General features: G+C 48.9%; 1 protein-coding gene across 4 annotated transcripts in view; it reads left to right on the top strand.

Annotated features, from left to right (window-relative positions):
• The window catches only part of MGAT5 (alpha-1,6-mannosylglycoprotein 6-beta-N-acetylglucosaminyltransferase), a 362,902-nt gene that overhangs the window by 309,465 nt on the left and 38,450 nt on the right, over window positions 1–14,987 (top strand). For all 4 annotated transcript variants that reach the window (XM_019925447.3, XM_019925446.3, XM_073807768.1 and 1 more), the window contains exons 13-14: window positions 3,368–3,517; window positions 12,676–12,822. In XM_019925447.3, the coding sequence (XP_019781006.1) occupies window positions 3,368–3,517; window positions 12,676–12,822 (297 nt within the window). The remainder of the gene's footprint in view (window positions 1–3,367; window positions 3,518–12,675; window positions 12,823–14,987) is intronic.

Genomic DNA, 14,987 nt, shown 5'->3' with positions numbered 1-14,987 from the left:
CCAGGTTAGGACCTGGGTGATCGTTCACTGTTCTCCTTTGTTGCTCACTGCGGACCCGGTTCAGGGGCTATTGGTCCATCCTGACTAGTTAGCAGCTGGTTTTTCACAGGGAAGTGTCTCTATTTGCTTTATTAAAGAAAAGATGCCTGCCCCCAGCCTCGTCCCTGCCGAAAGCCCTGAATGACATCCTGACAGGCCTCCCTTTAGATGGGAGGGATCCAGCCAGAGGGGCCCAGACAAAAGAGTGGGGGGGGGGGAGTTGGGGCAGCTGCTATTATTCTAAGGATCCAGACAGACTCTCGGGCTGATGGGGTGGGACCCAGAAGCACCTCTGGGCCCTGCTTTTCTCCCTTCTGTCTCTCTGCTTTCTTTTCTCACTCTCTCCTCTCTTCCTCTCCCTTCGTCCTCCTCCTCTTACCTTTCTTTCCATCCCCTCTTCTAACTCTCTCCTCCCCCTCCCTCCCCCCTCATCAGTCTGTCTCTCCCTCCCCATCTCTCTCCCTCCTCCTCCTCTCTCCCCCTCCTCTTTCCCCTCCCCTCCTCTTTCCCCTCCCCTCCTCTTTCCCCTCCCTTCCTCTTTCCCCTCCCCCTCCTCTTTCCCCTCCCTTCCTCTTTCCCCCTCCCCTCCTCTCCCCCTCCCCTCCTCTTTCCCCTCCCCTCCTCTTTCCCCTCCCCCTCCTCTTTCCCCTCCCTTCCTCTTTCCCCTCCCCCTCCTCTTTCCCCTCCCTTCCTCTTTCCCCCTCCCCTCCTCTCCCCCTCCCCTCCTCTTTCCCCTCCCCCTCCTCTTGCCCCTCCCCTCCTCTTTCCCCCTCCCCTCCTCTTTCCCCCTCCCCTCCTCTTTCCCCCTCCCCTCCTCTTTCCCCCTCCCCTCCTCTTTCCCCCTCCCCTCCTCTCCCCCTCCCCTCCTCTTTCCCCTCCCTTCCTCTTTCCCCTCCCCCTCCTCTTTCCCCTCCCTTCCTCTTTCCCTTCCCCCTCCTCTTTCCCCTCCCTTCCTCTTTCCCCCTCCCCTCCTCTCCCCCTCCCCTCCTCTTTCCCCTCCCCCTCCTCTTTCCCCTCCCCTCCTCTTTCCCCCTCCCCTCCTCTTTCCCCTCCCCTCCTCTTTCCCCCTCCCCTCCTCTTTCCCCCTCCCCTCCTCTCCCCCTCCCCTCCTCTTTCCCCCTCCCCCTCCTCTTTCCCCCCTCTTTTCCCCTCCCCCTCCCCCTCCCCTTTCCCCTCCCCTTTCCCCTTCCCTTTCCCCCTCCCCCTTTCCCCCTCCCCCTCCTTTCCCCCTCCCCCTTTCTCCTCCTCCCCCTTGCCCTCCCCCTCTCCCTCCCCCCTCCTTTTCCCCTCCTCCCTCCCCACCCCTGCTCTCTTTCTATCACACTCACAGGGGGAATGTCTAGGTCGCAGTCACTCCAGGTCCCTCTTATTACCCATTATGCATCTTTGTCTCCCTCTCCTCCTTTCAGCTCTTACCTGGTTCTCTTCTCACCCTCACCCCCAAGACTGTCATCTGACTTCCCCAGAACTTGCATCTGGTCCATAACTGCCCGGACTCCAACACCGCATGACCTTTTTGCTCCACAACCCCAGCCGTCTGTCAGTCATCTCTCTGTGAGCAGGACTCTGAGCTCCTGAGAGAGAGGGTCTGACCAGCACAGCTCATTGTCCTGAGCCCGGCCACTCTGTCCCGGGCTGCTGGACAGCCTGGGGATGGGTCCCCCTCAGGTCAGACACACCCTGGGCCGGTCAGGAGTGGCAGGGGGTGGGCAGGGTTACAGAAACCCTTGCCTACCTACCAGGGGCTGGGGTGGAGGTAGAGCCCCTGGGAAAGGGGGTTTGTGGGCTCAGGAGTAATCAGGTCCCTCTAGCACAAAAACTGTGTCATAGACCCCCTCCAGTTAACTCACAGCAGGAAGATGATCCTCAATTTGGCTCAAGCTGAATGGGAGTCATGGTTTATAAACTGTTCCTAGTCACCTCTGCACGAATGGAAGGGTATACATCTCTGAGGTAATGAATTTAGCATCTTCCAGCCACGCCGAACATGGCATGAAATTAGACTTTAATTCGGAATGTTCATTTTATTCACACAGTAGGGTGCAGGGGTGGACTTGATTGATTGCCAACAAAACAAAATCTTTCAGTGCATAAAATGGAGAATGTGGACTGTACTGTTTTTCCAGTCGTTAAGACTTCGGTTACAGGATTTGAAACGTGTATCCCCCAAAGTTGAGTGCTTTGTAGTATTCTCACCTGCGAGATGTAGGCAGACGGTAGACCCGGAACCGGGCTTAGGATGCCTGGAGCTGTCCTACCAGGTCAGAGCGAGGGCCCCGCACCCCAGGGGTGTTGCTGCCCCTCCTCTCTTCAGAGCCCATCATGTGCTCTGTGGCTGCTGATGCCACACCCCCGTGTCCCTTGCGGTCTTAAGTCACAAAACCGACGATTATTACACTTTCCTGGAGTGTGTGAAAACAGGCTTCAAATGGGAAGAACCCTGTCCCACTTTTATACAACTGGAAAACATTACAGCACTTGAATCTTTCAAATGTCCAGGAAAAAAACCCCAAAAGACAGCCCACAAAATCCAGCTTGTGTGACTTAGTCACACGGAAACATGAAGAGGAAGGGAAAGGGAGTTTGCTTCCTACTTGCAGGTGGTTTTGATTTAGAAAATGTGCCTCGAAATTCAGTTCCTACCAACACAGAGGAGAGGTTTTGTTTTGCTTCTAAGAAAAGTAAAACTACTCTTGAATGTTTCGGGGCTCATCAGAGTTTCCATTTAACATTTTTTCCACTTTTGTCTACCTGGATATTCTCATCATCTCTGCATCTGCTGAGTCAATCAGTGTATATTGTGGGAAACTCTCATCCCCCCATGATCCGAAGTAGGTGGGATCCAGTTCTGACAACATGAGTTAATCATCACTAGAAATACTGGCAAGAGCTGGGGATGTTTGCGTTCCTCGGGGACAGTTTAGCGTCTCCAGATAAATATTCCAATCCAGCTGACTGCCTTCTCTGAGCTTTCCTTCCCCAAACTTACTCCCCCATAAGGAGGACAAGCCAAAAGCAAAGTGTTGGGTCCCCGGTAATTTACAAGGCTAGGACAATACTTCAAAACAATTGGTCTTGAGCCATCGTTACTATTCAGTAGTATGCCGCTATAGGATATGTTTCTTCCTGCAGAACTGTACAGTATCCACGTGACTGTTTTTACCCTCAAAATCCAGTCAGATTACTTTTGAAAGAAGTTTTAGGAATGGGGTTGCCAAATTCATGCAATCTCCATGTTAAGAGCTCCTGTCTCTGTGGCCTCCAGCTATGAGGCAGGTTTTTATGAGAACGAAAAGAGAAATACCTTCTCCTTGTGTCCCCTCTTTAGAATAAGAAGCTCTACTTGGACATCATTCACACATACATGGAAGTGCATGCGACTGTTTACGGCTCCAGCACAAAGAACATTCCCAGTTACGTGAAAAACCACGGGATCCTCAGTGGACGGGACTTGCAGTTCCTTCTCCGAGAAACCAAGGTAAGTTTTTTGTAGTTTTGTAAAAATGCATCAGTATTGTTGTGCGGAGGTTTGGGTCTCTTGCCATTGCAAATGGGATCAGAATCATCGGTGCTTTCTCTTCAGTGGTACCATTGATCTTCAGGTCATTGCTGGGCAGTGGTTTTCTAGACTAGCTGTAGCTTAAAAGTTAGCAAATTGTGAAAAAAACTTATTTACTGAGGACCTGCTTTGTGCCAAGAAGCATCAGGTGAGGGGCTGGGGACATGGCGGCAAACAGGAAAAGTAGGGTATCAGACGTTCTCAGAGAGCAGCAGCTTTCCCAGCAAGCCTGGGGCCACTTAACTCCTGCACCTCTCCAATCCCCCCTGTTCAAGGAACCCGTCCCCCAACTAGCTTTTCATCACACCTGCTTGTTCAAAATATTTGTACTGGACACTGGAGAAGTTCAGACAAGGGGAGAGTCCTTGGGGGCTCAGGGAGCAAGGAAGGCATTGTGAGAGCTGTGAGAGGTGAAGGATGTGGGTGTGGATACACCTGGCATTTGGCACAGACGGCAGTGAGTCAGGTGGTAGAGGTGGAGATGACACACCCAGGAGAGCCAAGAGACCAATCCAGCGAGTCTGTGTGTCGGGAAATAGTGGAAGATAAAATTTGATAAGGGGCTGAGGGTCTGAATGTCACAGCTGTAGAATTCAGGCCACGTGGTGTGGGCAGGTGGGTAGGAGCAACTGATGGACGGTCATTTCAGTAGCATGATGAGCGTGGTGTTTTCACATCCTGGGGGCGTCCACCCAGTGGTCTCTGTCCTTTCTATAATTCCGACATGGACGAACCCGGTGAGGTTAGGGGACCTGCAAATAGATCAGTGTTGGGCCTTGAAGGGTTGGCTGGCACGTTGATGTATTCCTCATGTTTATTAATAAGCTCTCTTTTAAAAAAATTAAACGTATATATCTTAAAAATCTTTCCGTATCAGAAGTAGCTGGGCTAAAGGATATATACGTTTTTAGTTTTAAAGGTTATAGCCAAAATGGCTCCACAGATATCATACAGTCTGTCAGTCAGTGCTTGTTACCTTTCTCTGTGAGCGAGGCAGAGCACCTTTTCACATGTTTATCGCATAGATTCCTGATTCCTGCCTCTAAAGGCTGCACGTTCTTTAGGTAAAATACTGCAATCCATTAAAAGGGTTATGGTATTGAACACGATAACATCACAGGTATTAGACAGATATATCAGACTTCAGTAAGTTATTTAGATAAGCAAAGAGGATTGTAATACATACCATGAAAATTCATCTTTATTAATAAGCTCTTACGTGTGAATTTTACAAATATGTCTCGAGCAGCTCCTATGGGCCAGGCATCATGCAAGGGATACAGGGGCAAAGAAAACAAGCGCGATCCCTGCCCTGCATTATCAGTAGTGAATTGTTCAGCTCTGGTCCTGACTGCATTTTCATTGTCCAGGTAGAGGGGAGGGGCCGAGCGGATGAGCTTCTGTGGCATCGTAGCATTTCTGATCAGTGTGTGTGATACTTCAGTGTGGGAAAGCGTATTCGTAGATGCTGTCCTGTGTACTTCTCACCACAGCCTTCAGAGGTAGGCAGGGCAGGTATTACTGTTAACTTTATTCTAAACAGGAGGAAATAGACTAGAGAGTTGGGCTTGTCCATTGTCACTGAGGTCACCCTGGAGGTAACCCTGACTCGCGATTTTTTTATTGCAAGTGAAAGCTCTGCTAGGCCCTCGACGTACCAGCCTCATGAATAAACATACAAACTTAAGAACATTCAGTGGATAGTCACAAGCCCAAAGAATCCGCATCTCCTTTCTGCCTCAGTTTCTCCATAGGTAAATGCATTTGATCATGTCTACCTCCCAAGTCATGTGTCTGATGCCTTGAATAAATTCACTTGATAAATTTCTCTCCTTGGCCAAAGGAGAGAAAGTTTGTTTCATTAAGATTTGATTTCCTTACAAGGTCATCTGCAGTCTGATGACGGTGGCCATCATCAGTGCTCCCTGGTTTGCACTGTTTGCTTTCCGTTCACCTTCTGTCTTAGGAGGACATTTTAGAATCATTAGAAAGTCCAGGCTCTTTTTTTTGTTTTGGCGATACACGGGCTTCTCACTGTTGGGGCCTCTCCCGTTGCGGAGCACAGGCTCCGGACGCGCAGGCTCAGCGGCCATGGCTCACGGGCCCAGCCACTCCGCGGCCCGTGGGATCTTCCCGGACCGGGGCACGAACCCGTGTCCCCTGCATCGGCAGGCGGGCTCTCAACCACTGCGCCACCAGGGAAGCCTGAAAGTCCAGGCTCTTTACCCGTAATGCTATTTTTGCTTCATTTTACTTTTCCCCACATCAGATTGTGGGAAAAGCTCAAGCTCCTTTAAAATTACAGTTGGCAACGCTGCTTCTCTGTCATCACTGTCCCACACGCTTCTATTAACCCAGCTGTGTGAATGTCTTACTCAGCCTTACAAATCTTAAAAGAACACTTACTTACAGACCGTCCACTTACTCTGTCAGAGAATGAGAGATAGGCCGAAGCTAAGGTCCCTGATGTGTGGAGAGCAACAGAGAAGAGGCCTGGAAGGCCCAGGCCATGAGGTCGGAGATTGCCTGAGATTACCCAAGGATTACAGCTGGAATTTTTTTTTTTTGAGTGTAAGGGTCATCTGTTTATCCTTGAAAAACTGGTACTTTCAGAGGATGTCGCTGATCCCATTTTGTATTTCCTGTTCAGAGGACTAGAATATAGGAAAGGACTCCGAGTGGAATTATGGCTAAAACGGTCGGCAAATATGATGAAAATGAGGCGGTGTGTTGCTGAGGCTCCCCCTCTACCCAGAACACAGCGGCAGCACTGAAATGAATGAATCTTGGGCTTTGGAATAATGACACTAAAGACTAGTCAGGCTTTGTATTTATAACCCTTTCTGCCTCTAACTCCTTCCTCGGTGTCTCTGAGCAATTTAAAAGTGATTTATTCCAATCCACGTTGGAAGTGCAGAACTGGGGATGCAGACAAGCAAATGTGTGTGGGATGAATGGGATGTGCACGTTCCTCAGACTCGTTATGGGAGAGGGAAGCGAGTCGGGTGCCCCTCAAGGTCTAGAGACATATTGAAATGATTGATGCATAATCAGCTTTTGACTTATTGTTTTTCTTTATGAGCCATCTTTGAATCTCTGCACCAAGCCCAGAAAACTGTCTCCTCAGCAGAATTGTGTCCCTGCGTGCGAGGAGGGGCCCTCATGAAGGGCCCACAGAGCCTAATGGAGATGGGAGGGATTCAGTATAACCCTCAAGTCGGGGCTCAGGAGCTGGGAAGTTGTTGAATGTAGAAGACTCTTCTAATAGGCATATAAATGTGGATGAATTCATTATTTATCAAAAGACCAGAGATGAGTCATTTGGGCCAGCAAACTCCAGGAGAGCAATTTAAGCCAGCAAATAAGGACTGAACTGGGGTGGCGTGTTTTTATTTTTGGCTTCAGTCCCCATCTTCCTTAATGTGATTTCTTTCTTCTCCTTCCTAATTTTCCCCTCCCTGTGCCCACCTCCCCCAGTCTCACCAGGGGAATTTCCTGACAGATTGGGGCATCCGCATCCCACACTGGCTTGGAGGAGCATTTGGAGTGAGCCCAAACGGGTACCTCCCTTTCTGACAGTGAGAGTCGAGAACAAATCTGGCTGTGGGAAAGCAGAGGAAGAAGCAGCTGCTGCCCCTGCTGTTGCCACACACCTTTTCTGCCCACAACTCTGGCCGTTTCCCCCTCCAGCCCTTGGATGGGTCATGGCGGCCCTGTTTTCCTCCCACGTTAGCTCAGCAGCTTAGCTGCGGTACTCGCCTAGAAGCCCTGGCAGGGTTGGAAGATAGGCAGTATGTACCACTGTCCCTGTTCCATTCCATCCTCGGGCCTTACCTCCCCTATCAACTGTGGCTCTTCCCACAAGCTTGGATGTGGTTGCACAAGCTCTGTCAGAAACCCAGGGACCAAGGCATCCACCACCAGTGGACCAGACCCTCGTGCAGCTCCATGAGAACCCAGGGGCTCTGCTTATTCTGTTGACAGTTACCTTCTCAGGGCCTGGCTTGCAGAGGCCTTCAGATAACCGGATGAAGAATGAAGGAAGGAGTCCAGAAGAAATCCACTGGCCATCTGGGATCTTGGGGCCATGCCCCTAGGAGTGATTTCTTGCTTTTCTCCTGAATCATGTGCCTAGATCTCCAAGATCTCCCCACCAAGGGACACTGTCCTTCTGATAGCCCGTGCTTGCCTCTCCGTGGTGTTGCCCACATCCTCAGGCCCTGTGAGAGAGAGCCCAAGAGCGAGCTTACTGCTGGAGCAACCCGTCTTCCGTGTCTACTTCAGGTCCTCCAGTATTCAACCTCAGGCAGTCAAGCAGGTTTCATCCTGGTGACAGGTCCCAAAAGCCATTCCCATTCCAACTAGATGGAAACGAATTAGCATACACTTACATATGCACACACACTCCATCCTCCCCCCTCCCCTCCCACATATGTATATAGGATGTAGAACGTATGGACATAGGATTTATTAACCTCTCCGAATGAGGTTTCAAGAACAAAGGCACCTCCTGACACCCAAATACACACAACCCATTCATATTATCATGGGGCACGACCGTGGGGTTTTACTGCAACAGTAACGACCATCTCTCTAACCCTTCCCTGTGTTAAGCCCTTTCCATGAATTCTCTCTTCATCACTAAAGTCCTCTGACCTCGGTACCGTTAGAGCACATCTTAACTGCGGTGGCGAGCCAGGCCTGTGATGCCTCCGCACCGTCAGGAGCTGAGGGGTAGGCCTGGTGAGCCATTGGGGTGAGAGTGGTGGCCCGGGACAGCTCCTGCGAGGAGGTGCACCTGAGCTGCCTCTTCGTAGCAGACATTGCATGCTGGCACAGCTGAAGATGGTCGGCTTCTACAGCTGTACATGTATCTGAATGTTCTCTTCCTCTCCATCTTCAGGGTAATATGCTTTCTCAATGCAAATTGCAATGCATTGGATTTTGTGCTGGGGCTTCCACATGACCGAAGGGCAGGGACTTGTGATCTCGATGTTGTTGTTGGGTTTTTTGTTTTGTTTCTGGAAGGCCACTTACATAGTGGGCATAGTCTGGGAGTCTACCCAGTGAGCTGGTCTCCAGGAAATGACCTTTGATTTAGTGGCCGATACTGACTACCCTGGGGTGCTTAAATGTGCTTGGCAAGTATCATTGTCTTTGTCTCCTTTGCCCTCCTAGACCTTTAGGAGACAGTCTTCAGGTAGGGTAGGTTAGGGGCTTATGGAGCCCAGGAGAGGGTGTAGCCAAACATATATGGGAGAGATTTGGGGCACTGTTTTCTCTTCCATCAGCGTTGGGTACAAAAGGGAAGACAGATGTCCAGAGAGGGGACCCTGCCGGCGACACAAAAGCATCACCTATCAGGAAAATAGATTTTCTCCATATGCAGCCTTGTGTGGATTCCTTTTAAAGATATAAAAGGGATACCTGTTATCAAAAATGTAATGATTCCCAATCATTGTGTGAAGAATAAACAAGTAAGGCTTAGCCGTTGCATGTGGCTCATGGGACTGGCCTTTGCTTGAGGCAGTCACTGTAAACTGTGTCCTCTCTGTCTTTTGATGGATGCCTCTCCCTGTTTTTTAATCCAGGTACTTTATGAAACACAGAGAACTCATAAATACACGTAAGCAGTGCTGAACCTCTCGTAAAACCCCGCAACCACAACTCCTGCACAGCAAACTCCAGCTAGACAACCAAAGGTCGTGTATGTGCTGCACGTAAAGTTGAACCTGGGTTTGAACTTGGACTAGTGTTTAGCGAACACTTACTAAGTGCCAAACCTTGGAATACATCCTTTCCATGAAATATCTCCTTGAATCCTCAGAGCAGCCCCGAGAAATAAAGCACGATTACTTTCACCACTTTACACATGAAAAGACAGGTTTAGAGAGCTTGTGTTACCTTGACTAAGGCCCATAGCTAGACAGAATGCATTATCAGTGGACCTCAGATACTCCATAGAGAGAAGCATATAACAATTTCCCACAGTTACAGAGCTAGGAAATGATGCAGTCAGGGTTGGAAACCTGGTCAGCCTGACTCCAGAGCTTGTGCTGTTAATCACCACATTGTCCTGATCTCAGAACTACCTTTATCCGCCTTTAAAGGATTCTTTGTGAACTACTCCGCTTAGGGGTTTAAAACAATTTTGCTTCTCCTTTCAGACAGAGTGAAAATCTGAGTGGTTTAACTAATAAACTCTTTGTCGACATGTAGGGACTTCCCAATCCTGGAGCTTCATCTGTTCTCTCTTCCTTAGTGTTAGTTCAAAAGTTAAATTTTAGAGCATGTAATTTAAAGCTCTATTTAGAAATGCTCGTTGATGGAGTCAGAGCTGCAGCCATGGAGATGTGCCGTCGTCTGGAAGATCCTCATTACATTCTAGGCTTCTGAAAGCCAGATGAAGTATCAATAAAATATGCTGTGTCCTCCTGAGGAGTTAAGCCTCTGCACTTGAATGAATTCTTGCAGTGTCTCTCTTGCCCCCATGCTAAGGAAATCTGTAAGCGAGCAGAATGACGGGGGGAGTGGGGAATTAGGGGAAAAGCAATTTAGTGTGGTTAAGGTACCAGCGTGTGGCAAGGCCGTCAGCGCTCAAAAGTTCATGGAATACCCTTTGGTGGCGATGAACTCTCTGCCTATCCTGTTGTCATTCAAACCTCAAGTGTGCTATTTGACCTTAATACATCTGCTCCATTATAATGTCACAGGTAGTGAGTACGCAGGAAGCAAGAAGGAAGGTTGCTTATTGACAGAAGTGACAAAGAACTGTTATTTTGGTGTTTCCAAGGAATGCGCTTCCTGCGATCCTAATGAGTGTGACGAGAAGACTCATTGCCAAGAAATTGTGTGATGTTTGCTTTATCTTCTTTCTGAAATGGTGCGGCTTCGGAGAGTTAGCCTGAAGTGTTTATGTGTACTGAGATATTCGGATGCCAGCAGGGCAGAAGAGGGGGTGCAAGTCGTTATTCACATATAATTAAACCTAGGTCACATTCAAGTCCATTAAGCAACAGCCTCAAATCCTTTTAATTAATGGGTTCAGATTGGTGGGCCTGAAGGAGCTAATTAAATTTTTTTTCCCAGGATTTTCTATTTAAATAGACAACCATTGTGCTTCCTACATTTCCTCCAAAGTTATTCTTTGTAATTTAGTGTTGATGAAGGTATCAACACTTCATGGCAGGCCCTGGTTTTCAGAGGTCAGAAAACACTGTCGGCCCCTGGTTAAACCCACGGAGACCCCTGTCTGCATCTTCCAGGATCTGGAAGTCCTGTGCCTTCCTGAGCCCAGCCATGGCCTGACAGAGGTCCTCTTTTCCCTGGAGAGCCGACACCTCCTCCCCCAAATCTGCTGGGGGTGGCAGATCACAGAGATCAAAAGCCTCAAGGATAGTAACCCCGGGTTCTTCGTATTTAACAAAGCTGGGATGTCTTGGGACTATTTCTTCATGCCCTCATGGAAGACGGCTTCCAAGCTCTTCTGCTACCACATTTTCCCTCACCCCTGTGTCTCCAGTTCTTCTGCTCCAGGAGAAATGACCCAGCCAGCAGTGAGAGCTCGGCTGGCTTCTCAAAGCTTTTCTTCCACAGTTCCCTCCTCTGTGGACGCCCCTGAGGGTCATCTCAAGGTTTACAGGATATGAAAGGTTATTCTTCCCAAACAATAAAAAGGTTAAGTACCCTGTTCTGTGCAGAAGAACATATAGTTATAGGATAGGGCATCTCTCCAGAAAACCTGAGATTTTAGTTTCTTGCCCCAGGAAATTCCCTGCGGGGGCTTCACGACTCTTCAATATGCCTAACATGGGCCACGCTGCATGTCCAGCCCTGGAATTGAGTGCCCAGCACATACGGGTTGCATCTTCCAGTGCTGCCGGGGTTAGACTCAGGGCTGTCTAGGCAGAAGTATTCCAAATCATCATTCAATTAAAGCAGCTGCAGAGACAGGATTACTGGGGAGAGGGCCCGGGAAAGGAGACCCAAGCATCTAGCCGTATCCAATTCAGCAGCATCCTTCACTCTCGGGGCATGCCCGTGTGGATGTTCCCCAACATGATGGCAGAAGGAAAGGACACCCTGGGACCCAGTTATCCTTTGCCACTTGATGTGCCTGGGAGACTGGAGAGATTTCAGCATTTGCTCCTTCCTGTGGGTAGGGAGATCTCACACGTCACCAAGCCTAGACTTGGACCAAGCCCATCAGGACCCACAGCCGTCCAGTGGTGTGAAATACCCCGAGGGGAGGGTACGCAAGGATGCCTTTCTATGAGATGATGTTTCATTTCTGGACCCAGGAGTCAGTGCCACTGACTGCAGGGAGTCCCCTTTGTCACAGCGGCTCTCAGCCGTGGTCCCTGTGAGGACTCTGAGATGTGTTTTTGCTGCCATCTCTTGTCTGCCATGGGGACAACTCGTGGTTTACTTGCTGGGGTGGGAAAGGCTTGCCCAGTTACAGCTCTACACCCTCTCCCCACATTGAGGGGAAAATAAAACCCAAGATGCTGGTGTCCCCCAGCGAAAACCCCATTATGAAAACCCATGTTTGCTGACCTACCATCATTTTAATGCAGCTCCATGTGAACTGTAATCAAACCGCCGAGCGACCTTTCTGTCCCTCTGCCCAGCATCACTGAAAGGGCCTGTTGTTCCTTTGGTTCAATGAAGAAACCTTCTGTTTAGTTAAGCAAGTGTTTTTGCAGTCATGTCTCCTGGTAAGTTACAGAAAGATTATTGTTGGGTCTTGGGTTTTGTTGTTGTTTTTATTCTGTGAGTACCTCCACCCCCCTACCCCTTCAGCTGCCCACCCTGACACTTACTGCTTTACTTTTTTACAAAGGAAGGAAATTCATAATGACCTGAGCAGCTTCCTGGGCCCTTCAAGGTCCCTGGTCATGTTTTTCAGGTCCTAGTATAAACTGGCTTCTCATTTATCCACCCCCAACCAGGGCCTGGGAACTTTCCAGAGTCTCAGAGGCATCAGCACAGGAAAGGAGCCCAGAAGAGACCCCCATGAGCCAGGGACGCCAGTCTGATTGATGTGTTTACATGTGGTGTGCTTCTCTGTCTTACAGCTGTTTGTTGGACTTGGGTTCCCTTATGAAGGCCCGGCTCCCTTGGAGGCCATCGCAAATGGATGTGCTTTTCTGAATCCCAAGTTCAACCCACCCAAAAGCAGCAAAAACACAGACTTTTTCATTGGCAAGCCAACTCTGAGAGAGGTAAGCATCTGTAAAACTCATTCTACTTTCACTCATAGGAATGGTAGCTATTTATTGAGTGCTAGGAGCCCATTTGAACCTCAGAGCCTTGGACGGTAGGTATTGTCAACTTCATTTCACTTAGTTGGGTGGAAGGGGGGGGTGTGCAGGGGCTCAGAGAGATGGATGACTTGATTACATCCCCTCACTAAGTAGGGGCAGAGCCAGGATTTCGATCTATTTCCGTTCTACAAAGTACGGGGTCTTTTCGCCCTACCCCATCTCCATCCTAATTTGAACAGATATCGCCGGTCTTCCAATTAGCTGAACTCTGATTTTGTGGATGATTAGAGTTTATGGAATAAAAAGAAAATCAAGGGGTTAACAGGTATTTGTAAAGAACCTACTCTCTGTGAGGAGCTTTGGGGAATACAACGTGGGCCGTGGGCTCCTTCCTTGAAGAATCATCATCCTTGAGAAGCAAGATGTATCGGGGTGACTGAATAGTATGCCTGGTATTTTAGCCGACTGTCAGCAGGGTGCCGTCCTGGGAAGCAGTCCTGCCGTCGCTCGAACCATTTGCAGAAGCCTTATTGGGATTGCCTTTGGAGGTCCTCTCAAAAATCCACAGTGGGTGATGAATCACCATTGAAGGCAGTTGGATTCTATTTGGGACCATAAACCAAAGTCATTTAGAGCATGTGAGTGACCAGGCTGGGTGTTTCTATATCTGGTTAGAAACACGTATGTGCAAGAACCCATAAGATTGATTTCTTATTATTTCTTATTTATTTCTGCACAGTTCGTAAGTGGCTCTCCAGGCTACTTTCAAGGAGGAAGCCTCTAAGTGTCGATTTGTCCCAGTGCCCTTGTCATTTGGGACCGTCTGCTGGGGAGGACACTGCTGGGCAGCCCTCCCGGGACATGTTTCTAAAGCATACATTTTTCACCTCTGCTACTTTTTTTTTTTTTTTTTTTTTGCCGTACACGGGCCTCTCACTGTTGTGGCCTCTCCCGTTGCGGAGCACAGGCTCCGGACGCGCAGGCTGAGCGGCCATGGCCCATGGGCCCAGCCGCTCTGCGGCATGTGGGATCTTCCTGGACCGGGGCACGAACCCGCGTCGCCTGCATCGGCAGGCGGACTCTGAACCACTGCGCCACCAGGGAAGCCCACCTCTGCTACTTTTAAACCTTTCTGGGTCAGTTCTCCTGACCCCATTCCCCCCTTCCCCAAATAGTATATAAAACACATTTTCCGTGATTATTCTTTACCTTTCAGTCAGAGAACTTACCAGTTAATAGAGTTGATCATTCTGAGAGTTCTTTTCGTTGACCCACCCCATCACTGGTGAGAGGGCCAAAGGAGATGGAAGAAGATCAGCAAGACCACAGATGATCCTGAAAAAGATGAACCTATGGCCCAGATAACCTCTGACAAAGGTTAACGAGGCGTGTGCATGTGTGTGCGCTCACGCTTGCTTTTTCCTTCTGCTAGTATTGTAAATTTGAGTTCTTCATTTTGGGGGGCGGGCGGTCATTCCTCAGCAACACTTAATGCACACAGTGTTTGGACTTCCCGTCCTGTGGGGCAGGTACCAGAACACAGATCAGGAACCTTCAGTCTGGTACCCAAGAACTTACTCTTTGCAAAGGTTTGAAAGGATGCTCCCCAGCAGTGAGAATGCCTCAACTTAGGCATCTGTGCTTTAGCGTGCGACTGACTTTGAAACTTCGGAGCTCTGGGTAGGAAATATGGGCTAATCAATCATTCCTGTGTTACGTTTGAAAGTAGGAAATCTCTGAAGTTCTACATCTGCCTAAATTGGATAATTATTTGTAATTTTCGATGTTTTTTTGTGATAAATTATACACAGTGAGAAACGATGATTTTAACCTTTTTTGAGTGTACAGTTCACTGGCATTCAGTACATTCGCGATGTTGTGCAGTCATCACCACTGTCCACTCTCATAGATTTATTGTTCCAAACAGAAGCTCTGTACATTAACAGTAACTCTCCGTTCTCCCCTGCTCCAGCCCTGAATAGAAGAGTAACCACTACTCTACTTTCTGTCTATAGAAATTTACCTATTCTAGGTGCCTAACGTAAGTGTCATCGTACAGTGTTCGTGACCAGCTTATTTCACTAAGCATGTTTTCAAGGTTCGTTCATGTTACATGTGTCAGA

The sequence above is a fragment of the Tursiops truncatus genome, chromosome 7 (genome assembly GCF_011762595.2).
Source record: "Tursiops truncatus isolate mTurTru1 chromosome 7, mTurTru1.mat.Y, whole genome shotgun sequence".
Lineage (NCBI taxonomy): Eukaryota > Metazoa > Chordata > Mammalia > Artiodactyla > Delphinidae > Tursiops > Tursiops truncatus.
The sequence above is the reverse complement of the archived record's forward strand: the minus strand, read 5'-3'. Positions and strand labels throughout refer to the sequence as shown.